A 25,104-nucleotide genomic window follows, 5' to 3' on the forward strand; every position below is an offset into this window, starting at 1 on the left:
GCCGCCAGCCGGCGGGGGGTGGAGACCCGACGTCCGCGGGGCCCGCCCCGCCCTCACTAAAGGTGGCGGCGGCGGCGCGGCGTCAGCCCGGCGCGGGGATGGCGGCGCGGACACGTGACGCCGCGCCCCGCCCCGCCCGCCGCATGGCGGCGCCGTGAGGCGGCTGCGGGCCGCGCGCGGAGCGGGCCTGGCCGGGCGGGTCGTGGGGATGCGCGCGGCGCCGCCCGGCCATGTCGCGGGTGAGCGGCCCCGGGCCGGCGGGCAGCGCCAAGGAGAAGCGCTCCTTCAGCAAGCGGCTCTTCCGCGGGCGGGCGGCGGCCGGCGGCGCGGCCCCCGCCCCGACCCCCGGCGCCGCCGCCGCCTCCTCCTCCCCGTCCGCGGCGCCGGGGCGGTCGCTCGGCGGCTTCATGAGCCGCGTGCTGAAGACCCTCTCCACGCTCTCGCACTACAGCAGCGAGCCCGAGCCCCGCGGCCCGCAGGCCCCGCGCCTGCCCCCTCCGCGAGCCGCCGGCGGCCTGGGCAGCTGCCTCCCGCCGGGCCCGCCGCGCCGCCCCGAGCCCCCGCCGCCCGAGCGCGGCTCCGAGGCGGTGCCCGGCGTGGCGGGGCTGCGCAACCACGGCAACACCTGCTTCATGAACGCCATCCTGCAGTGCCTCAGCAACACCGAGCTGTTCGCCGAGTTCCTGGCGCTGGAGCAGTTCCGAGGCCCCGCGGAGCCCGGCCCGCCGCCCCCCGCGCCCGGCGAGGTGACGGAGCAGCTGGCGCAGCTGGTGCGGGCGCTCTGGACGCTGGAGTACACCCCGCAGCACAGCCGCGACTTCAAGGTGAGGCGGGCCGGGCGCGGGGAGCTGCCGAGGCTCGGCCCTGGGGTTCCGCTCGGCGGGCCTCGGGCCTGGGCACGGCTTGGTGGCCGGGCCTCGCCGGGGAGCTGTACGGCCGGCACCCGGGGCCTGCGCCGGAGGCCCGGCGGCGTCGCGCTGCTCCCCACGTGCCAGGGCCGTGTTTAGGCTGGCACGAAAGAAACGGGTTCTCTCCCACGCTGCTCCGTGTCTCACAGCCACTCGAGTCCCACAGCCGCTCCCGCCGTTGGATAAGGGAGGTTTGTCGCTGCTTTGGGTGCACGGCAAGCGATGTCCGTGGGCGCCCGCCCCTCAGGAGGAGCAGAAGCCCCGGACCCGGAGCAGCAGCCAGCCTGTTGCTTTCCACTGCACGGTGAAGCCACCAGCGGCTCTGAGCCTGCTGCTGGAGGTGCCCGTTTTGCTGTTTCATGCCTGTCGTGCTGCGGTGCCCAGCTGCAGCTCGCTGCTGTATGGGGCTGCTGGTGTGGGAGGGGGCCCGGGCCCCTCTGTCCCACTGCCGTGCTGCTGGGGCATTGCGGGCTCAGCCCCCGGCTCTGGCTAGCACGCTGCCCCAGGTGAGCCCTGTAGCAGGTGCACTCTGTGCGGCTGTGGGTCAGAGGCACCCTGGGATGCTGTTGGAAAAATGAGGCCTGGCATCTGGTGGGGAGCATGAAGTGCTGCCGCCCGCCCCATGGCTCTACTGGGGCTGCCCCCTGACTTGTGAGGGCTCCCTGGCAGCAGCAGGGGTGAGTTTCTCATGGGTCATGATGAGAAGCTTGAGGAGGCAAAGCTGTCTTTTGCCAATACAGATGATGAAGGGGATAGCAGAGTAGCCCCGAGGCCAAGAAGCCCTATGCGCAGGTTTGGAGTAGAGATGCTTGGTTAGGGGTGGCAGGACGAGAAAGGAAGCAGCCAGGCATTCAGCTCAGGCTGTGTTCCATGATTAGAAGAACTTGGAACTTTCTTTGCCCACTGGCCACCATCACTGACAGTAAGTGAGTGCCTGCCTGGTCTGTGCTGGGGGAACTGGAGCCATCAGGCCACCCCGCTGGGTCCCAAAGCCTCGTGCTGGGGGTCTGATGCAGGTGGGCCCCAGGGCTGTGCCCAGGGTTAGCTCAGAGCAACCTCAGCTTTGAGGTGAGCACGCAGCTGCTTCCTCACTGGGGTCAGTTACTTTCAGTAGTAAATGAATGCCTCCTCTTGAAGACAGTTAAGTAGCATGAACCTGCTATTAAATTCACTGTTCTTAATTAAAACTTCCTTCAGCAGGTTTGAGTGGTTTATTTAAAGGGGTAAGCAAGAGGCTTGTGTTTTCAGGAGTCGTTCTGCACTTTCACTCCGATAGCAATACTTACTGACAGTCATATTTATTTGCTGCTTGCAAAGCTCTTTAGGCAGCACTAAGCAGTAGGTGTGGGGGATCTTTTATAGTGCTGGGTATAATGGGGTAAAGACAGTTTCTGATCTCTTAGCGCTTATCTGCAGGTGCTAAGCGCCTTTTAGGATACAGGATAAGTATTATCTCCTGGCTTGGTCTGACATCCGTAGGCTTTGTTCTTGGGGTGGAGAAGATGGTGCTTCAAGGGAAAGCTTCTCTGGGTCATTCAGGATGGAGACCTTTGGGGTTGATGGGGAAGGGGCTGTGGGTGTGGGGCTGTGGTTCCTCCATGGGCTTCCAAGGAGGGGATGCTCTGCACTGCAGTGGAGGAGACGGGTGCAGCTTTGGGTGACCTCCCCTCCGGCCTCGTGCTCTTTCGCAGTTGTTTGAGCAACCACTTTCTCCTGGTGTGCAGTGGTTTTTATTTTCCTGCCTAAACAGAACCGCTGCTTTCATAACTGGGACCAATATTGCAGCTTGCGCTTCCTTTTTCCCTTTGTGATGATGTGACAATAGCAGCAAACACGCATTGTGTCAGCAGTAGCCGTGCTTGGGGCTCGTTGTTTGCAGGGCGCCGTCCCGCTCTCCCCCGGAGCTCTGTCCATCAGCTGCAGGGACAGAGTGCCCTTTGTGCCAGGAATGGGGGGGCTGCAGGGGGAGAACTTCTATTGAAACTTACTGGGCTTGAAAATTGTATACCCGTACCCAGATCCTCTGCTTTTGTCTTTCCCGGAGTTGTGGTCTCCTGTGGATGGTGAAGTTATTTGCTGTTCTGAGGCTTTCCTCATCACCAGGCTGGCCGCACACCGGAGCGCTCTGACGTTCTCCAGGGCCCTGCTGTACTCACGCCGTCCCGGTTTCTTTTCCTGCCCTACAAGATGAAGCTGCCTGTAGTGTGTACAGCAAATACAGCAGAGCCATAGGAACGGGATGGAGTTGGATTATCAGAATTAGATCTGGACCCAAAGCAAATCCCTGTTAGTGGAGCAGGGATTATTGTGCCAAGTAAATATTGCCATTTCCATGTTTTTTTTTTGAAACCCATGCTGCCAGTGACAGTGAATAGTAGCAGTGTGTAACTTAGTTTCACGGTGCTGGTGTTTTGGAAAGCTCTCGGTGTAAATATTGCACTCAGGATGAGTGGCCCATTGGCTGTGTTTCGTTTCTGTGGGAATCTGAGTGTCTGCAACCTGTGGAGCAGCTCCTATTGACACAGCTGGTCCTCGGCCCCCTGCTCTGACAGAGGAGGGCAGTGGTGCTTGGCCTCCCCCGGCTGTGACCTGCCCCCATGGTTTCTGTGTTCCTGGAGCAGGTAGAGCTGGGTGCCATGGGGTCTCGAGGTGTTTGCCTCAGTTCACCCCCTGTTCTCCTTTTGGCATTGCCCATCCATCCTTCCAGCTGCAGTCCCCATGTTCCTGCCATGTGTGTGGTGCCACTGTCCTGTGTGTGGGGGGCTCTCCTGGCTGCTGTGCCCCCTGCAGCGGGTGTGTGTCAGCATTGGGTCTGTGCCCCCCATGGTGGGTCCAGCACCCCCACTGACCATGGGCTGGTGGCCTTGGCTCTGTCCCCAGGGCTGTGGATGGCTGCCAGGTTGGAGCTGTTGTTTCTCAGGTTTTGCTTTCCCTGGAGGAGAAATCTCTCTTTGGGAGGGGAAGTTGCCGTGTTTGTGTGTGTGACCTCTTTGTGAGGTGTCTGTTTAGAAGCTACCCAAACACAAAGCTGTCTGTGGGATTTAAAAACAGCGCAGTCTCTGCCTGAGCCTGACTTCACAATGTTCAGTGACAGACAAATAATAGGCTCTTTCCTGCTCACGTGTGTCATTGTTTCAGGGCTGTCATGAGCCAATTCCATCTGTTCATGTCCACAAACCTTTCAACAGCTGCTTCCTACCAGAGACACGCTGGAAAACAGTGGGCTGACGTTTTCCCTTCAGTTGTCTTTGCCACCTGCAAGAAGAACAGCAGCAAAGGAGTGTCCGGTGGTTGAGCTATGCTTGGCTTTATTTATGGCATCTATTTAGAGCAATAGATGATTAAACTTTCATTGGGCTGATAAAAACGATAATGCATCTTTGCCGTAAATCAGCTTTATGGACACACAGGGACTTGGTTGGTTGTGGGGTGCTTGCATTAGGGGGCTGGATATCTGCGATCAACACAAGTTATGATTTCCCCTTTCTCTCTTCCAGTAGTGCCGCTTCCATTCAGGGTGTCTGAGTGCTGGGAGGATCTCATCCTGTTGGCTGAGGGTGGTGGGGCCCCAGAGCCCATTCCCACACTGCTGCTCACAGCTGGAGCAGCTGCACTGCCCTGTGTGATGGAGCCTGGTGGGATGTGCCACCTCTGCTTGCAGCCCAGATTAGGGGCAGGGGATTAAAGGCTAGGAAGCTGGTGGATGTGCTGTTCTTAATGTGTTTTTATGTATGTTTAAACCATTTGCTTCTTAACTCCGTATTTGCAGCCAGTCACAATTGCTGCTGCTTTATTGCACGGTTCAAACAAGCAAATCTGCTTGTAGCAGTGGCAGCAGAAAGCAGGAGGAACACTGGGAGCACGCTGCTGCTGCTGGAGTGGTTTGGGAGCACAGACTGCAACCTGCCGGCAGCCCTTGGTGCACATAGAATCTGGCACCCAGGTCTTTGTCGGAGCCATGCCAGTGGTGCTGGGTGGGGGCAGTGAAAAATCAGTCCTTGCTGGGAGTCCAGAGCTCCTTGGCACTCAGGGTGCTGTCACCTTCAGCCCTGTCTGGAGTGGAATGGCCAACCCTGTGTGGAGTGGCTGTTCTCTGGACTCTGCTCACTGCTTTAGCACCATGTTGGCATGTTTGAGCTGGGAGGGTGCTGGCCCTTGTGCCTGCAGGGGCAGGAAATCCCCTGTCAGAAGGGCATGCACATGTGTAATGAGAGCAGATTATTTCTGTTTTCCCTTGTTTTGCTGCCTTGAGGCAGGTGGACGGATTATAGAGGATAGAGAATATATGTCTGTCAGTCCTTCCCTGTCTTTCTCATTACCCCTCCCTTCTGGTGACCCCATTTTTTAGAGGGATAAAGCAAGCAGCCCATCCCCCTTTCTCAAATCTGTTGTGAATTCTCTGATTAGAGAATTGAAGGAGGTTTGCGGTGGGCATGCAGTGTGTCTGGTGCTACCAGGGTGCAGGGCTGCTGTGCCTTTGTGCTGCACATGGCTGGTGCCAGCACTGTGTCACTTTGGTACTCCCTGTGTCCCTGAAGAAGCAGAAAAAGCTTTTTTTCTCTGCAGTAGGGGTTGCTTGCTCCTCAGTTTGTAACTTTCCAGGGTCAGCCTATCATGTCCTGTTGTTTCGGAGAGCATTCAGTCAGGGTGCCTGGTGGTTGTGTGTGGTTCCTGTCCCCAGGAGCTGTACCATGCCGCCTTCACACAGGGAGATCAAGGAGCTGCAGCGCAGGAAGCACCTCCTGGTGCTGATTGCTCATGGGGAAAGATGCTTCCAAGCCTCCTGGCTTCTGTGTGGGGAGGAAGAGGCACACATGGCCTGGCTGGGGCTCAGCGTGAATGTCCGCATTGTGAAAGGTGTCCTGGAGCTGCGGGGCAGGGGCAGACGTGTGGAAGTGCAGATTTTTTGTTGCTGGAGAATTTTCAAGCCCTTTCCATTTGCATCCGGAAGAAAAACAGATTTGAGCAAATCCCTTGGGTGTGCTGTTGTTCTTCTGAGATGGCTTTTCTGGAAATCCAAGTGTAAATTACATCCTCAGACTCTTGAAAGCTTATCCGGAGTAGTGCCAGTTGTCTTCCAGCATGCATTCTGTTCCTCTGCAGAACATTGTGTCCAAGAATGCCATGCAGTACCGTGGGAATGCCCAGCACGACGCGCAGGAGTTCCTGCTCTGGCTTCTAGACAGAGTCCACGAGGATCTGAACAACGTGGTGAATTACAGCGGCATGCCTCCGCTCAAGGTAAGGGATTCTGCTGAGTGCCTCCGTGGGAGATCAGCTCTTGCTTTGCATGCAATTTTTCTCTTCAAATCAAATCTGCCTGTTGGCGCCTGAACTCTGTTGGTTCAAATGAGACAAAAGCTTGGGTTCAAATACCGTTTGTTTCTGGCCCTGTGAATATAGCTAACTGTTTCAGTAATCCCTGGCACAGGCTCCCTGACGCAACCCTTAGAGAATGCTGACACACAGAGGAAATGCTGCCAGCCTTGCATCTGGTGCAAGACCCCTGCCTGTCCTTTGGTCACAGGGGCCCTGACCACCTGTGTGGGCCGGGAGCTCTGCTGAAAAATCTTGGACGCTTTCCTGATGTTTCTGGTCACAGGGAGGGCACAAACTTGGCTAGGAGTGCTGGAGTCAGCTGGTGCACACCTACACGCTTGGCTATGCTTCTGGGGTTTCTTCTTTTCTTTTAGCCACCGCTGGAGGATGATGTGCTGCTTGAGGGACCAGCCTTTCCCATCAGTAGTACTTTCGTGCAGGAACTCTTTCAAGCCCAGTACAGGTATGACCTTTTGTAAATTCACAGGCACTATTGCATGCACTGGTGACCCCAGTTTAACTTTGCCCTGACACTAGGTCAGGGTACACATAGGTCACAGTACAGTTGGGACTGTTAACAGATTTTTCTGAGTTTTTGCTGAATAAAAATTGAACTAGGACCTTTCACCAGAAGGGAGAGAGAAAGAGTTTGATTACTTCAAATTTGGTGTATTCTACAGTATGTATCCCTTTGCCACCTGCCCTGACGTGTCCTGAAAGCAAGGCAGTGCTTAACAGAGCAAAGGCCTGGGGTGCTCAGTGCTGCGGAGCTCACCCTGCCTGCTCAGAGGCAAGAGCCTGCAACAAGGTGCAGAGATGCCTGGAGGCTGCTGGAGAGTTGCCAATGGATCCTAGGCACCTTGCAGACTTCTTGTTATTTGGCACTTGGGAATCCTGAGGTGAATCCTTCAATGTCCCTTCAGGTTATTTCCTGTGAGTTTCTCATACTTCTGAGAAGTGAGCTTTCTAATTTCAGAACCAGTGCAGAACTAATTCCAGTGTTCCTCAATGTCCTGTATCTGTGCTGCTATAGGAACTTGAATTACTGGGCATTCTCCCAGTGCTTGCCAGGTTTTCTTCTACAAAGGAGAAACCTTCTGTCTAGTATAAAACACTGCTAGTGTAAGGTGCAGGTTGATTCAGAAGGAGAGGTGCGTTGCTGGGAGTTGTCCCCTTCTGAGTAAGAGATCTTTGCTCCTGCAGTGCTGACTGTCACAGTCTCCTTCCCATCGCTTCACCTCTCTTCAAAGAGAAAATCCTTTCAGGTCTTTCACATTGGAGCTGCTGTTGGTGAATTATTAATCTTGGAATGATGCTTATTCAAAGCCCAATTCAGTATCTTGAGTGAAGTCTTTTCCTCACATGCCCTGTAATGAACTTTGAGGCTAATTACTTTGAAATGATCTAGAAATTAAGTAGCCTTCTCTTACAGCGATTATGGCTGTTCTGTCTCTGTGCTGAGCCACTTTGTATAGAGGAAGAAAAGTGTAACACATGGGGATGGTTATTTATGGTGTGATCACTTATCTGTTTCCGATGAAATGATGTATAACTGTCCTGTTACTGGTGTTTGTACCAGGTCCTCTCTGACGTGCCCTCATTGCCAGAAGCAGAGCAACACCTTTGACCCTTTCCTTTGCATCTCTCTGCCGATTCCTTTGCCTCACACACGGTATGTAACGGTGTCTTGAAGTGTATGTTACCTGTTTCCCACATAGCAATGAGACACCTGTTTATACAATGGGTAGTTGGGCTGTGCAGCTCCTTTGCCTGATGCTATGGGTGCAGTTCAAGAAGCAATGGAACAAAGAGTTGAAAGAAAATACTAAATAGAAAGATGCCCTGTTTGGTTCAAAGTCCCTGTTCCACCACTACGTGGAGGCTGAGTGGGCTTTCCAGGGAGAGTTTCCTTGTAGGCTCCGTGCTCCATTGTGCATGTTAGGGGTATTGCTTTTGGTACTATTGGAGGCAGGACTTAGTTTTAAGAGACAATGTGGAAGAGTTATCCTTGTAGTTGTGGCAGCAGCTCTCTGAGTGCACTAAGTTGTTTGTCTGAACTGACCTGTGCTGCATTACGGGATCCTTGCTGGAAAATTAGATTGTCTCGCGAGAGGGTTTTACTTTTAACTTTGTGCTTTTTTTTTTCAAGACTTTCTGCTTGTAGGAACAAGTAACAGCAGCACATATAGTAAAAGAAGTCTTTGGAAGCCAGACGAGTTTGTGTGGCCCCGCAGCTGCAGCCTGGGTGCCTCTGGTCAGGCTGATCCCCCTCTGGGTGCTCTAAAACCTGTGCCTGAGGTCCTCTGACCTGTCTGTGCTCTCTGCAGGCCACTCTATGTCACTGTGGTGTACCAGGGGAAGTGCTCCCACTGCATGCGCATCGGGGTGGCGGTACCCATCGCTGGGACGGTGGCCAGGCTGCGGGAGGCCGTGTCCTCAGAAACCAAGATACCCACCGAGCAGGTAAGGGCTGGTCTTGCCTGAGCTCTCCTGCCAAAGGAGGCCAATCCCGTGGCATTCATCCTGTGTGCAAGCAGTGTTGGATGTGTAGAGTTGCAATTTGCAGTTTGCAGTGTGGTGATATCCTGGATCCTGCTTTTTCCTGTGGGTTGACTTCTTGAAATCTAGTGATTGCCTCCTGTGCAGACTTTGCGCTGTCCTGCCTGATAACCCCATGGTTCATATGTATCAGGGAACTGTCAGGCACCTATGGGCACAGGAGGAGTTCCAAGAAGGCTGTCAGAACCCCCTACATGCTGCCATTACCTTGGCTTCTACTCTATAAGAGCCCTCTTCCCTGCTCCTGGCTGCTGGCTGGCACACAAATACTTTGAGGAAGGCACTCTGCAGCAGGCAGCCCGTGCTGAGAGATGGATGGGGCAGCTCAGCAGGACTGGGCAGTGGTGGCTTCATGGGTCTTTGTTTCTGCTGGCTCTAGATTGTGCTGACGGAGATGTACTACGATGGGTTTCATCGTTCCTTCTGTGACACTGACGACCTGGACACAATTCATGAAAGTGACTGCATTTTTGCCTTTGAGACCCCGGAGATATTTAGGCCTGAGGGTATCCTTAGTCAGAGAGGTAAGTGGAAAACCCTGGTTTGTGCCCACCCCAGGTGATTAGATGAGAGAGGTTTGATTTTTGGAAGAGAACTTACTCAATAATTTATGTCCTACAAATAGTTGTTTCTCTGGTGTATTGATTTCAGCTCTGGCTTTGTCCAGTCTCATTCCAGTAGGTGTAATGGTGGTGCCAGCTGGGAGGTTATCAAGAAGTGATGTACGTGACTTTCTTCCTCTTCCTGGGCTTGTTCTGCAGGCCTGGCTGGCTTAATTTGATATCTGTTTAGTTTTCGTTTAAAGGTCTTCTAAGGACCAGATCAAGCCACCAAAATCATGTTATTTAAAATCAGATTGTCAATGATGAATGAACAGGCTCAGGAATGAGCAAGCACTTTTCTCTATTAAAGCCCAAGAAATGTGGTTTTTCTATCTCCCTCCCAGAGAAAGGGAGTAATTGCATCCTGGGTGGACAGAGGGTAATCAAAGGTAAATTTTCCTATTGAATGTAACAAGTGGAGTTTCTGTCACTTAAGCTTTTCATGCAGGCAGACAAGCTATGAGTATTTGCACAAATTACTGTGAAAAATCAGTTAGGTGAGCACTTGCATCTAATTTTTCTCTATAAAGAAGTAGTCACCATGAAAAGTAATTGCTCTTTGAAGCCTTTGTGTTAGTCGAATAAAAGTGGTGAGTTTCTATTCCATACTGACCTGCTCCCTGATGCCCAAGGAAGGTTTCCCAGAGGGACACACATTGTAAATGACATAATGAAGTAATTCATTTCTACTTCTTCAGGAATACATGTGAACAATAACCTGAATAACTTAAAATATGGCACTGAACACTCACGAACAGTATCATACTCTCAAGGAACAGTGGTGTCTGGAAAACTGGAGCAGTCCTCTACCAGACAAGGAGCAAACGACAAGATTGTCTTGCTGGTGTGTAACAGAGCGTGCACTGGACAGCAGAGCAAAAGGTGAGTGCCAGCTTCCCTGTCAGACTGACTGTTGTGGCTGTTTCCTGAATAACCTGTGTTTTCCTAACTGAGTAGTGAAAACACAAGGTGCAGCAGGGCCAGTTCACATTCCTGAGTCTCATTAAGTGCTAAATAATATGTTGATCAAAACCCGTTAATGAATGCAGCAAATGTTCCTAGTTTTGGTGAACTTAATGTGGCCTAGTGTTACTGAGAAGTGGTGAGGACAGCCCCCATCAAGGTGTGTGACCTGCTGAGGAGCCACGTGTTTTGGGGAGCAGTGGGCATGTCTGACCTTGTCCAACAACAGCTGGAGATATTAAGAAGCCCATTGAGGGGTGGGGGGGAAGTGAGAGGTGACCTTGGCAAAGCTGTGCTGCATGCCTTGTTTCTGAGGAATTTCTGTAGGAGCACGGTGGGGAGCAGGGTGACACTGTGCTAATTTGGGGACTGGGTTGCTGAAAAGAATGATCTTGTAATTTCTTCCTCAAATGCTTCTCCATTGTCTAGGTTTGGCTTGCCCTTTGTGTTGCATTTGGAAAAAACAATTGCTTGGGATATTCTGCAGAAGGAAATCTTGGAGAAGATGCAGTATTTCCTGCGGCCTGCAGCCTGCTTGCAGGTGAGGCATATGGCTCAGTTTGTATGGTGTGTCCTGTGCTGTGTGGTGGCCTGATCAGGAAAGCTGGTTACTGGAAGCAATGCACATGCTGCGCTGATGCCTTCCCATATTTGTTTGTGCAATAATGTCCAAGTCACCTGTGCTTTTGTCTGCTGATTGCTGAGTCTTCCAGGTAAGAGTAGACTGGTCAGGTGAAGAAATTACATGCCTTGCATCCTTCCTTATCCCCAGGAGGCACTTAAGAAATGAGTGCTGCTGTCAGCGCTAGAAATCCCCTGACTGGTGGTTATTGCCTTAAGGAAAGCTGCAGAGTTTGCTTCGTGGTTGCGTGTATCTGCTGAGAGCTCCCTCTGAGCAGTGATGTGAAGGGGCAGCTTGTCTGGTTGCTGCAGGGGAGGTCTGGGGGTATGGAACATCAGCTGCTGTCTGCACCCCTCTGCTAGCTGCCTGGCATAGCTGGGTTTTGGGTACTCTTATGTAAAACCCGTTCTGAGTTAAACTCAGCGTCTGCCTATGTTGGGAGCAAGGTAACTTGTATTTGAGTTATTCACATGGCTTCTGCTGTCTTGCTGCAGGTCTGCCCGTTCAGCTTGCGAGTGGTCAGTGTTGTGGGCATAACGTATTTGCTACCTCAGGAGGAGCGGCCCCTCTGCCATCCAACAGTGGAAAGGTAGGTGGTGCTGCTCCTCCAGGGCAGGGAGAGACTTGTCAACTGGGAGCTGGAATGCAGCCAGGGGGAAGGGGTAGTCCTGGTGCGGATGTGTGCAGGGGAACCAGGAGCAGAGGAATGGCTGGGTGTCCTCAAGTAGTGTCAGGATTGCTCAGTGGTGTGCCTTGCCATCTGGAATCTGTCCTTGCAAATGGAGAAGAGAATGAAAGCATCCCCCACACTTCTTTTTTCTTGACTGTTCTTCAGAAGGTTTTTTTTTTGATGCCATAAATAAACATACATTTATTTCCAGAACTAAGTACTTAAGGAAATACAGTTGTCTCTTTGCCAAGCTTTTTGTTGTACAAATTCCTTTTCTCCTTTTAAACTTGATCTGGATGGCAGTGGGGAAGGCAAAGGGCAAAGGGAGAGAAGTTATGTATATATGGAAGATAATGGAGGTGTCAGATTCCGAGATGCTCTAACTTGTGTCTGTTCTTCTCCAGGGCGTTGAAGTCATGTGGACAGGGGGGAACTGCTCATGTGAAATTAGTCGTAGAATGGGACAAAGAAACTAAAGATTTGTAAGTACGAAATAAAAAGCTTTGAAGTGTGCTGACCTCTGGCTCGTGGCAGATGGCACTGTGTGAACTGGGACCTCCCAGCATGCACCAGACCTCAGAACCTGCACCCATGGCCTGGCTGCTGTTGGTGGGGGCAGGCAGGGGCTGTGTGTGCTGGACTTGCTCTGGCTTCTGGAGCCCTTTGCTCTGTAGCCGGGGTTCTGAATTACAGAGCTTGTGTCTCACCTGTGGCTCCTTCCCTCAGGAATTATATTCACTTGAGATATTCTGTGGGCATTGAACAGCTTTTTCTGCCTGAGCTAAACTGCAGTGCATGCCACCAAAGCTGTTTGCTCCTGTGTTCAGTCGTGTTCCTCTGGTGGGATCTCTTTCCAGGCAGTTCTTGCTCACATGTAATAAGGCAAATCCAGGAAAAAGATGCTAATTCCACTTGTATTTCTGCAATGGCTCAGTGGCAGCAGGGGAAGCAGGTGGCTGTGCTGGTAAAAATGTGTTGCATCTCCGCAGCTTGTTTGTGAACACAGAGGATGAGTATATTCCAGACTCTGAAAGCGTCCGCCAGCAGAGAGAGCTTCATCACCAACCTCAGACCTGCACTTTATCTCAGTGTTTCCAACTGTACACCAAAGAGGAGCAGGTAGGACCAGACTGTATGGCAGCCATGTCTCTGAATGTCTGGTTGGTCTGTGTGCTGTCTGAATGCCATACTCAGCAGAGTAGCTGTTTTCTGCAAGTACTGATTTGTTGAGGCAGGAGAATAAATTTGTTAACACAGCACTGGTTAGCAGTCCTGCTAGCAGTTTTTCTGCAGTGAGGAGAAAGCTGAGGGCAGTACTGTTCCTTTTCCACCCCTGACGTTTATCATTGCAGAACAGAAGAGCAGGTTCCTGTTTCCTCCTATGAAACAACAGTGTCTTTTTCTGGCATACAGATAAAGGATTAAAACATTGTGACATCTTCATGGGAACGTGCTGCTCTGTCTTGGAGCACTTGTGCTCTCCCAGTGCTGAGTGAGGCAGCAGCAGGCTCAGGGCAGTGTGTGCTGAGCAGGGTCCTGCAGCACGGCCACCCAGGGACTGGACTGGAGTGTGGCTGCTCTCCTCCTCCAGCTCACCTCTTGATGTGAGGAGGTGAAATGGGCAGAAGCAATAGTGTGCCACAGGGCAGGCTCGAGATGGGTCTGATCTGGAACTTGCCTGGAACATGCAAGTGATCTGTGTCTCTTTGACAGAGGTCTGTAATTTGCTGTAGAAAGGGATGGTCCCTGAGGTGGACTGTGGACCCCTGGTTGAGCTTTAATTATTTCAGAGCCCCTCTGGTTGCTTCTTTCAGAGGTGAAAGAAACGTTGTCTGACATCTTTATAGCTCTCTGCCTTCTGAATTTTCAGAGCATGGGGCTCTGGATGGAGGTTCTTGTCATGCTTGTGTCTTTGAAGTGGTACATCCTCTGTGGTGGACAGTGCGAGTTTCTGCTGCTTGTAAGTCTGGGCCATTGGGATATAAGGAGTGAAAGGATTCTCAGAGGGCAGCATGGTGTCAGAGATGAGATTTGAAGTATGCCAGTGCTCCTTTTGTTCACGTGCCTTTTCTGCTGCTGGTTTTCTTGTGAGAATAACTCTACTCAGGCTTCTTCTGTTTTTTGTTCATTTCTAAGGGACTGTGGGCTTTGAAAGGTGGAAATAACTAATGTGCACAGCAGCTATGGGTGAATTCTGCCTTACTGTTTTGAAAGGCATCACTGGGAACCCTGAAGCTTGATGAATGCTGGAGGTAGTTGGGATTTGAGGGTTGGTGTCTGTGCTGAACCCTGACCAGTGAAGGAGGAGTGGCTGCTGCCTTGGAATTTGGAAACTAATACCAGCTCATGCCTTTTTTTGTAGCTTGCCCCAGATGATGCGTGGCGATGCCCACACTGCAAGCAGCTTCAGCAGGGTAGCATCACACTGAGCCTCTGGACCTTACCTGATGTTCTCATCATACACCTCAAAAGGTTTAGGCAGGTAAGGATGTCTGCAGTGATGCTGGAGGACTGCTTGTTTAGCCACAGAGTGACCTGCCAAGAGCACCTCTTCAGCAGCACTGCTTGTTCCTGTGCATTTCTCTCCTGGCTTTTGTTTTCCCCAAGGATGGTGGCCTTGCTGCCACTGCAGTTCATGCTGTCCTCTCTTTGCACAGGAAGGAGACCGAAGGATGAAACTTCAAAACATGGTTAAATTTCCCCTGAGTGGTTTGGATATGACCCCTCACGTTGTTAAGCGCAGTCAGAGCAGCTGGAGTCTGCCGTCCCACTGGTCACCCTGGAGGCGACCTTATGGTCTCGGGAGGGATCCTGAGGACTATATCTATGACCTGTATGCAGTCTGCAATCATCATGGCACCATGCAAGGGGGACACTATACAGGCAAGTTCCCCGCAGTATTGTGTCCTTTCAGAAAGAAAGCAGTTGTATTTTCTATTCTGTCTGTGGCTTCTTTCTCTTCTTTGACAAAATGACCTAACTCAGCTCAGAAGGACTCACTATGTGATACTGGAGGGGTAAGTTTTATGACTCTGAGAAATGGAACAATGCCTTTAGAGCCCTGTAGATCCTACTGTACATTCATTTCTACACTATTTTCCCTTGGGAGTAATATCACTGTTTCAAAAATGTTCTTTCCCACTTCTGTAGTTGCAAGAGACTGTTACATATATAAGCATTTGCACATTGCCTGTGTGCACAGCCCGTTTATGAATCCCTCTTTGCATTTTTCAATAGCTCTGTGGTGGTTATAGGATCTGTATGTCTTCAGCACAGAAAATGTACACGTTTGGTTTTGACTTCAGATGGATGCCTCTGGGCGACATTGTCCTGGGTGGGCTCAGGCAGGAGGATATTTACTGATGGAAGCAGTCTGCCACAAATAACAGAACACGAAATGAGTGAAGCCACCCCAAGTGGTGTTCTGTTCTGAGCAGCAATAAAGGGCATCCTGAAATGTGAGCTGTTTGTTGCATTCTGGTCATCTCAGGCTTCCTTCTTGCTAGTCAGGCTGGAAGAGGATGTGTTACACGAGTAAATCCATTCCTTTCATTCTCCTCTGAGTCCATCAGAGCACATAATTAAAGCACGACCTTATCATACAGCAAACTTGAGAGTAGTAGGAGTGAGGAAAGTAATGGTAATATTTCTCTCAGCATATTGCAAAAACTCGGTTGACGGCCAGTGGTACTGCTTTGATGACAGTGATGTTCAGCAGCTTTCTGAAAACGAAGTCTGCAAGCAGACAGCGTATATTCTTTTCTACCAGAGACGCACAGCAATCCCATCGTGGTCTGCTAACAGCTCTGTGGCAGGTAAGCCCTGTTGGCTTTCTTAGGGAGTGGTTAATCATTTGTTCTGCATAGAACTGAATAATTTCTCTGCCCAGTTCTGCTTAAAGCTCAGCTCTCTGAGTTCACACTAAGCTACTATCAGTCCTCTGCTATGCATGGGAGACATGGGAAGCTTCCTATATGTTCTGCCCCCCACCCTCTCTTGGCTAATTATGACAAGGGAGCTGTGGACATGGTGGAGCCCCTTCTGCTGCCATGTGCTCGTGCAGGCCATGGCAGTAGGGCTGGTTCATTCCAATTAGCAGTGCAGCTGGTCTCGGGTGAGCAACCGGCAGCTGAATGGGGTGGTTTGGAATCTGGGGTGAGCGGGGGCAGGTAAAGGTTTGGTGATTTGCCTTTGAAAAGCAAAGGATTTGCACAGTGTTCTTGTGGCAGCTCAAGGACTGTCCCCCGCCTGTATGCTGTGGTGTTAATTCTTTAAATTCTCAGCATGCTGGGACAAGTGTAATTGTCTCTTTTATTTATGACCATAACTATGTGTGAATAGAGATTTATCGCTTTTGTATCAGGATTCTGTGGCTACATGAGACAGTCCCAGAGTCTGTTGAAACTGGTGCAGCGCATACCTGACACTCATCTTCCCAGGGGTTCACGTGTTCTGCAGCTTCGTGCTCCTGGCCTGATGTCTCTGCCCTATTCCTTGCAGGCTCCACAAGCTCCTCACTGTGTGAGCACTGGGTCAGCCGTCTTCCTGGCAGCAAACAGCCCAGCATTGCTTCCGCAGCATCGTCGCGGCGTACGTCTCTGGCTTCGCTCTCAGAATCGGTGGAGCTGACTGGAGAAAGGAGTGAGGATGATGGTGTGTATTAAGGCTGAGGTGCACAGGGAGGGGGAGCTGGGTCAAAAACAACAACAACAAAAAAAAACAATTCTCAGACTGCCAGTCTTTCAATTCCAAGTTGCCGATAAGGGACAGTTCCTTTAGCAGCTGGGGGAAGTGGACACATGTTGAATCCTTTAGCTTTTGTGCAGGACAGTTGTGCCTGAGGCAGGCATGAAGAGACAGGTGCGTGGTGTGGTGTAGGTGTCTCTGTCTGACTCTTTTCAGGGAATGGTTTTAAACTAAAAGAGGGGAGATTCAGATCAGATGTTGGAAGGAAATTCTTTACTCAGAGGTAGAGCAGCCCAGGACTGTCGGTGCCCCATCCCTGGAGGTGCCCAAGGTTGTGGATGGAGACCTGGGCAGCCTGAGCTGGTGGAGGGTGATCAGCCAATGGCAGGCTGTGGGGCTGAAGGGACTTCTAAAGTTTCTTCCAGCTCAACCATTTTGTGACTCTGTGAAGTTGCATCTGTGGATGGATGACAAACTGACTGCAGCCTTGGCTTTAGTACTGATGGCATTGCTTTCTTGCTCTGCAGGAGGTTTTTCAACTCGGCCCTTTGTAAGAAGTGTCCAACGTCAGAGCTTGTCATCCAGATCTTCTGTCACCAGCCCACTGGCCGTGAGTGAGAATGGTGTCAGGCCCTCGTGGTCACTCTCTGCAAAGCTGCAGATGCGCTCCAACTCTCCATCGCGCTTCTCTGGAGATTCCCCTGTGCACACCTCTGCTTCCACCCTGGAGAAGATCGGGGAGGCTGCTGATGATAAAGTCTCCACCTCTTGCTTTGGCAGCTTGAGGAATCTCTCTAGCAGCTACTTGGAGCCCTGTGATGGTGGCCGGCGAGAGCAAAAGGCGGCTCGCAGGGCCCCCTTGGCTGTCATGGAAGGGGCATTCAGGGAAGAGCCTGTCGTAAGGACATCGAGCTCAGATCTTTCAGATGGGGTTGGTAAGAGTTCTGAGCAGCCAGACAGGAGTCATCCTGTTTTGGACCCTTTTGATAACAACAATCAAATCGCCTTTGTTGATCAGAGTGATTCTGTGGATAGCTCTCCAGTCAAGGAGGTGAAAGCCCCCAGTGGGACAGGACTGGCTCCAGAGAAAGCAGAGGGAACCCCAAAGAAGGCTCACAGCTCCAAGGGAGCTTCTGAAGCAGACAGAAGCTTGAGGAAAGGAAGGACGGTCTTATCTACCCAAGAGACTAAAGCGTCTCGCTCTTCTCCTCCTCCCCTCAAGAGTTCCCAGAAGGTTTCCCGGTCTAGGAGTAAGGCTGACACCTCTAGGGCTGCTGGGCGACACGGGTCTCCAGCACCCACCCAGGGTAGGAAAGACCATAGCACCAAGTCTGCTGAGGTGGCTGTCCCATTGGCTCAACAGAAACAAAAGTCAGGTTCTTCTCCATCCTCCACAGCTGCCAAGAAAGCCGCATCAGGCTCATTGACTAAGGGCTCTTCTGCTGGGAAGAGCCGGACTTCAGAGCGAAGCCTCAGCAGGGAGGGCTCTAAAGTAAGCCTGGGGTCAGATAAAACGAGCGTTACCAGCAGTTCGAGAACGAGCTCCCCACGGATCAGCCACTCCAGGAGCGACAGCAGGGCAGCAGACAGCAAGCACATGCGGAGCTCCTCTATGGCAAACCTGCGGTCTCCAAATGTTGGTATGCGTTCTGGTTTGAAGAGAGACAGCAAATCGGAAGAGAAGGGATTGTCTTTCTTTAAATCAGCCTTAAGGCAGAAGGAGACCCGTAGGTCGGCTGACCTGGGAAAGACAACGATGCTCTCGAAAAAGGCAGCGGGTGGCAGCTCCAAATCGGCCAGCAAAAACGTGCTGGAGGACAAATCTGAGAAAGGTGGAGTCCCACCGGCCTCTCAAACCAATGCCAACATTACTGCAAAAGAAAAACCTGTCCCAAAAGATGCCGCACCCAACAAACACTCTCTGCTATCCAGCCGCAAGTCCAAGTCTTCCCTGCTAGATCCCGGAGCCCGGTCTCCTCCTTCCAGTGGCAAGCAGGCTGCAGACAAGCCACTGAAAAGGTTACCTTCCAGCATGCAGGTGTCTGTACGGCCTTCTATGGAACCTCAGTGAAATGCTGCAATCCAGGTGTCTTTTCTGCTGAGAAGCTAATTTATTCTGAGCTCTTGTTTTGTTTTTTTTTTGTTTTTTTTTGTTCATGTGCCTAATGTATGTTTTGAGGAGAAGTTAACTGCAAGTTGTTAAAGCGCCTTTTGATTCTGCCATCAAACCAAATAGCCGCAGGCAGCCAGCACTGATGCAAGTAGGCTAGCTGGAGTCATCGTCAAACGTGAATGCAGCTGTCCCATAGCACTTGTACAGGAGTCTCTCTGTAGGAAATGCAGCAACTTTTTCAGGCTCCAAGTCTGAAACCCGGTTGTACTGACACTGGCATGCTTTGTAGAACTGAACTGATATTCCTTGGGTCTTGTTCTGAGCAGGCTGCTTCCACATCGGATTGCAGCCTTGTTCTGAGCTGGGAGGATGCGAAGGAAACCGGACAGGAGAGACTGCTGCTGCTTCTGCTCTCCCTCAGCCCTTTCTCCCTACTCCCTTCCATTTTCAAGCTTTCTAAAGGGCAATATCTCAACACTAATGTTGTTTCTCAGGTATATACTCAGCCAGTATAGGAGGGACTAGCATTAGTGGATGGACAGAAAGGTACCTGTGTGTCTGCATATGTGTCTTTATAATAGATGTCATTCTTGCATTCCAACGGCTGAAAGATTTTTCTTTATAGAACATAATCTGCTTTTTTTTGTAGTTGCTGTGTCTGTGAAGAGTTTTACTTTCTCCATACCTAAGACAACCTCTAGCCTGTCCTCTTTAATTGCTTTCTCTCTTCCAAAATCCTATACTAAATGATGGAAGCCACTGAGCAGCAGATGGTCACCAGCTTGTACCTGTGAGAGTACAGGGTGGAGGTCGTTACAGTGCCATGGGAGTCAGCTGTCTTAGTGTCTGAATGGCGGTGGTGCTGCACAGAGCACCACTGTACCTCCTGAGAAGCAGCTTCTGTGCTTAGATGCTTAATTGTAGTGGTGTGAATTATGGCATCCGCTGTTTATAGGAGTCATATTTAGATAAGCAAAGTGATGTCTCACTTTCTCTGCCTGCTCTGAGCGTGCCCTGAGCAAGCTGTCCCATGGGGGCTGCAGGTGCCTGGGTGCTGAGGAGCAGCTGTGCTGCAGAGCACTGCCGCACTCCTCCCTGCCTGGCGCTGGGGTGAGGCACTGCTGGGCCCTGTGCTCATGGTGGGCTCTGTCAGGGGTAAAGCACTGCATTTGTGATGTCCTTGTTTACATGCCTTCTGAAAGGGGAGAGTCCTCACGCTCTTTAAGATTCCTCTTAGGAGGTGGATTCTTCGAGTCCCTTTATATATGTGTGGTATCGTCTTTTTTTTTTTGTAATTGAATGAGTTTTTATTAATGCTCTGCATATCCTTTACATACGGCAGCAGCCTGTTGCGTGCTTGTCTCTTGGTGGGGTCCCTGCCTGCCTTGTTTGGCAAAGCTTCTCCAGGCTGAGCTGTGGGCAGCCCTGCTGGCACACCTCTGTTGGCAGTGCGGAGAGTGGCCCTCAAAGCAGCACTTCTTTCAGCTGGCCTCTTCCACCTGCGCTCTTAGCTGCTGTTGGGTCCCTGCAAGGAGCCTCACCTGGGGCCATTGGGCACACGGTGCTCCCTGATCCTCTTAGCCAGCTCGCTGCTTTGGAGCTCAGTGTGCTCACTTTGAGGTGGCTGTCACCTTGGAGCTGAGGAGTTGGCCTGGGGTGCCACAGAGCTGTGCTGGTGTGTGGCCGTGAGCCCACCTGCAGCACAGCCTTTTCTCCATCCCAGCTGTGCTCTGCAGGGCCTACCTTTGTGCAGCACAGAAGCAATGCCAGTGGCCTGCATGTGTTTACGATGTGTTGGACTCTGTGCCCTGGACTATTTTTAAGCCTAAACACAGCCATCGTGATCTATTTCTTCTCCCACGCATTGTGCCCTTCTCATTTAGTACAGCAACAAGAAGCAAAGATTGCATTACTTGCTGCTTCTGTGTATAACTCGGATTATTCTTGGATTACTTTTTGTTGTATCCAGCAGATCAGATAGGACTTGCTTCACATTGTGGTACTTGAATTACTCCCTGTATTGTCGATATTGAAACATTTAAGGTTTTATCTGTATTAAGATCTTGCACCGTGTTGGCTCTTCTCTTGTAACAACTCCTCTAGCAAGAATGTAATTCTGGAAGCTACTGCTAACTTGGTTTGATATCTTTTAATAAGACAGAACCTAGTTTTCTGTGCTCTTCACCATGGGACGTTTGTGAAAGGTTATTTTTATCAAGTGACACTTTTCTTTTCATGTCATCCATCTTTCACTGGAAAAGTTGAAACTGGAAGCTGGCTGTGTGGTTATTGAGGTGTCTTCTGCTGATGCATGTGCTGAAGGAAACTTGAAGCCATGTCCAGGCTGGCGTTCCGCTGAGTGCCAGTTGGTATGTCTGTATTTGGGGCACGAGTGGTCACGAGAGCTGCTGGTTGGACAAAGTGGGGATGAGAGGTCGTGGTGCCAAGCGTTCCTGTAGCTGAGGTCCAGCTCTGCATTGCTGTGAGAAGCCATCCAGCTCTTCTCTCTGTGCTTACCGTAGTTCCTGATGGCAGTTGCTGCCAGCTCCAGCACTGGCTGCTCTCTGCACGCTGCCCGTTTGGATCTCTGCCTGTCCCTTTGGAAACAAGCTGTAGTGCACCGAGACATTGTGCCGTGGACAAGCATAGGGTGGGCTGAGTAGCTGATGCTGACAGTGCCCTCTCCTTCCCATTCATCTGTTGTCTTAGAGCACGTTTTCTGGCCCAGGAGGGCTCGACTTCGGGTGTCCTCGAGCAAAGTGCTTTGATCTAGCAGGGTGCACTGTAGTTCTTGTTGGAGTTAAGGCACACATCAGGCATAACATGCGAAGCTTGCCTGTACAGGACCTGGAAGATGCAGTCCCTGTTCTCATGGCTGTGTTGATTCTGTAAAACAGCAGTTTGGGAAGTAGCTGCCTGCTGCCACCCTGCATCCTCTGCTCCTGTGTCACGGTGTCCCGGATCCCCAGCAGCGTAGGAACTTCTTCGGATAGGAGAGGGCTGAAGGATGTGGGCCCAGGAAGCAGCAGTGTTCCTGGTGGGCATAACGCCACGCCTGATTGCTGTTCAAACCATGGTTGCACCGGTGGTGGGGGGTAAACCTCTGCCCAGTGCCAGAGCTCTGCTGGAGTCACCTACAGAGGTTATTTTTACCCTTTTTGGGCTTTGTCTTTTGGATAGCGTTTAGTAGTGTACAAAATTATAAGCACATTTTCAATGATGTGTATTAAAGAGGCACCTTTTATTTGTATTAATCACCTTTGATAGACAATTTGGTGCCTGCAGTTCTTGGTAAATTGTAAATGTCTCACTTTGGGTGTATAAATTGTTAACCCTTTCGAACTTATCAAAAATGGCTAAGTTTAAAAAAAAAAAACAAAAATGCTTAGGATAGAAAATTAGCAGCTTAATGACAATACACTTAGTCCACTGCAAGTGCCCTCATCCTTCCTAGCTGCAGAGTTGTTTGCTTTCCAAAGCTGAAACTTGAGCATGGTCAACCATTTTTTCTCAGTAACAAAGGCAGTTTTGCATGGCAGTTCTCTTGCTGTACTCAAATGCATGCACTTATTATCTATGCAAGCATCTAATATGAACCACAGTCCGTGCTTTCAGTACCCAGAGCTGCTCGGTGGGCACCGGGGCATGCTTTGACTCTGTGCTTCTGTTCCTTGGTGCAGCGCCGTGTTGGCACACAGGAGCATGTACCTGGTTTCCTGCTTTATTTGCACATCTTTTTGATTCTTTCCTTTGCAGAATTTGGGATAACTGACAAGGCTGGAGTGCAGCGTAATGTCAAAGGAATTCGAAACGTTGAAATGAGAACAAACTGGTTTTCTGTATTGTATTGTTTTCCTTTTTTTTTCCTTTTTTCCTTTTTTTTGGTGTTTGTTTTGTTTTAAAACAGGGCAATCCTGGTCAGCGTTCTATACGTAGCCTGCTGCTTTGTGTACCTTTGCTGACACACTCTGGGTGGTGAGAAGGGGCTGTGGGGCAGAGCCGTGCCCCTATGGGCCATGCCCAGGGCTCAGCCAGCATGGAGAGGGGTGGGAAGTGACATTCCAATTGGTTTTGCTGTCATCTTTTTTTTTTCCTATCTTTGTCATTGCCTCCTAATCTGAAACAATTTGGCGGCATCCAACGTTACCTGTGGAGGGAACTGAAATTTAGTTTTAATCTGTGGTGAGATGAAAGTCCTACTACGTGGTTTCCTTAACAAAAGCACCATGAAGCATCTACTATTAGGAGCTTTACTTTGTAAAATAAAGGTACGTGAAGACTTGCACGGTATCTATCTTAGGCCTGAAGGTTTAGGAAGGCTGCTGTTTATTTCAAGGCGATAGCACTCAGTTTATCTGCAGATAGTGTTTTTTATTTTAAAGACACAGATTAAAACTAAGTGTGAACACCAGTCCTGTCTCACTCTAGGCCCTGCAGCACAGCGTGCTGCGAGAAGGTTAGCGTTAGGTTCGTATGGCATTTGTGCAGTGCAATAAGCAAATATTTTTAGGTGCTACATTGCCTTGGGTAAGGGTGACACAAGGGAATACAGGCTACAAGTGGCTACATTATTTTCTTGTGGCCTTCCAAGTATTAATTTGTACAGATTTGCTCACCAACTGTGCCTCACCATTGGTTAAAATTGAATTTTAAGTCCTGTTACAAATGTAGTTTCTCCTCTGGACACAGCGTCAGATTTTACACTGGAATATCTATGGTTCTGAAAACTGCATGTCACATCACTGTACGCCGATACTGGGACGTGGGGTTTGCCCACACCTTTGATATTCTCTTCTGTATTTTAATGTTTTTGAACTGTACAGCAATCTGGAGAGCAGGCTGTCTTTACTTGGGATTGAACATTGTACCATAAATTTTAAATTATTTGAGGACAAGTGCATGAGACTGTGTCAATGCCTTTTATTATTTATTTGTATGTTTTATTATTCAAGGTGTATGCACTTTTAATATGCAGAATTTCTATTTTTATGTTTAAAAATCATTTTCTTTCAGAAAGAAGAGTGGGAATATGAGGAATTGGAATTCAGTGGAGAAAAAAAAAGGGGGGGAAAAATGTAATAAAATACAATAAATTTATTACTAGGCCTCCTGCCTCAGTGAGTGTTTTTCAGTCCCCTGTGGCCACCCCTCAGCACGGTCCCTTGGGGGTGGGACAGCCCTGCACCCTGTGTCCCTGGGACATGCTTTGCTCCTAAACCTTGCTGCTTTCTGCCTGTAGTTGCACAGCACTGCATGGGGTGCAGCAGCCTCAGCTCTGCACAGTGCTGGCATCATCCTGGGGGCTGCTGGGCACCATGGGGACAGAGTCCAGTGCATGGAGGCTGTGTGTTACGCCAGCTGGTTGCTAGTGTAAAGGATCTGGGCTTCTATTAGTTATTAGGGAGCATAATTACTTGTATGGAAATGGGGCTGACAGATGTCATACCGAATTGTGGGGTCATCACTTATTTATAGGTGATTACATTAAACAGATATTAATATCGCCGAGGGCTTTGCAGGATTAGAGTTAATATATTTTTGTTTATTATATTTGCTGATATTTCTCCAATCCCAAAGGCTTTTTATGGCCACTTATTAAACAGGGAGCCTGCGCTTCCCTTCATCTCGCTGGGAGGGTGGTGGGGGCAACTGGGAAACACGTGAGAACTCAGAGCTTCGAGTGATTAAATTTTATTGCTCCTTGTTTACGAGGAGTTGAGAAATGAGGTGGGGCAGTTGAGGGCTTTGTGCCTATTAAGGGTAGGGCTGGCCATGGGGTGGGGTTGTGCTGTGCTGGGGGGGGGTATTGAGCATCATATAGGGTCCTGGTGCTGGGTACTGCCCTGTGCCCAAGGGCTGGTGGCCCCATGGCCTGGCCCCAAAGCCTGCAGGCCCTGAGCAAGCAGGGGCACAGCCCATGGCATGCACTCTGCACAGCGCCCCGTGTTCTGCACTGCTGCCTCTAAGCAGAGTGACTCCAAGAGTTGGAGGCCGTCGATAAATTATAACACATTAGGCACTGTCATCGGTACCTCTGGACTCTTAAATTCTGTTCTAATTAGAGCATTGCTTTTCCTTCCTCAGCACTTTCTCCCCTCTGCTGCGTATCGATCCGCGCTCTGTGGGGATCTGACCAACTGTTGACAATTTATGATAACATAAACCCGGTCCCTCTTACAGCAAAAACAGCTTTTAATAAACCCGCTGACACTGCCTCTCTGTCAGCCTGACCCGGTTAGTGGATGGATTGGGCAGTTAGGGATTGGTACCACGGCTGTTCTGTGCGTGGGGACTCCAACGCTTGCAGGGTGCTCAGTTGTCATCACATTTCATAACCACACCTTTCACTGATGGAAACCGACGAGGCTGAGAGAGAGCTACCAAAGCTCAGCTGGACATGGACACCTTTTCCATGTTCGTTTTGTTCAGTGAAAGAAGTACAGTATGGAGCAGCACGCCTGGTGTAACAACACGAGCTTCCTAACCAAGGAATGCAATAGGAATGGCTGTACGTTACTTACCATTGAGTCTGAGCCGATCTGTGATGGACTGATCCATCCTCGTGGTATTGAGTGCTTCCCAAACTATCCATCAGCCCCACGACAAATACCTCTGCCAGCCCTCGCTGACGTCCTATTTTAAACACCTCTTCCAGGGCACCA

General features: G+C 50.5%; 1 protein-coding gene across 2 annotated transcripts; it reads left to right on the plus strand.

Moving 5' to 3' along the window:
• Positions 1-131: 131 nt before the first annotated feature.
• Positions 132-23,548, plus strand: USP31 (ubiquitin specific peptidase 31). Of its 2 annotated transcripts, none has more exons than XM_015294502.4 (16): positions 132-824; positions 6,012-6,149; positions 6,602-6,690; positions 7,807-7,899; positions 8,555-8,690; positions 9,166-9,310; positions 10,087-10,270; positions 10,781-10,892; positions 11,468-11,562; positions 12,048-12,125; positions 12,633-12,762; positions 14,006-14,125; positions 14,301-14,526; positions 15,300-15,458; positions 16,144-16,296; positions 16,857-23,548. In XM_015294502.4, the coding sequence occupies exons 1-16, from the start codon at positions 231-233 to the stop codon at positions 18,398-18,400; spliced, it is 3,996 nt and encodes a 1,331-aa protein (XP_015149988.1). In that variant the 5' UTR covers positions 132-230; the 3' UTR covers positions 18,401-23,548. The 2 variants fall into 2 exon arrangements, with proteins under 2 accessions (XP_015149988.1, XP_015149989.1); XM_015294503.4 differs by having other exon boundaries at positions 10,162-10,270.
• The last annotated feature ends 1,556 nt before the right edge of the window (positions 23,549-25,104 follow it).

Source organism: Gallus gallus, chromosome 14 (genome assembly GCF_016699485.2).
Source record: "Gallus gallus isolate bGalGal1 chromosome 14, bGalGal1.mat.broiler.GRCg7b, whole genome shotgun sequence".
Classification (NCBI taxonomy): domain Eukaryota; kingdom Metazoa; phylum Chordata; class Aves; order Galliformes; family Phasianidae; genus Gallus; species Gallus gallus.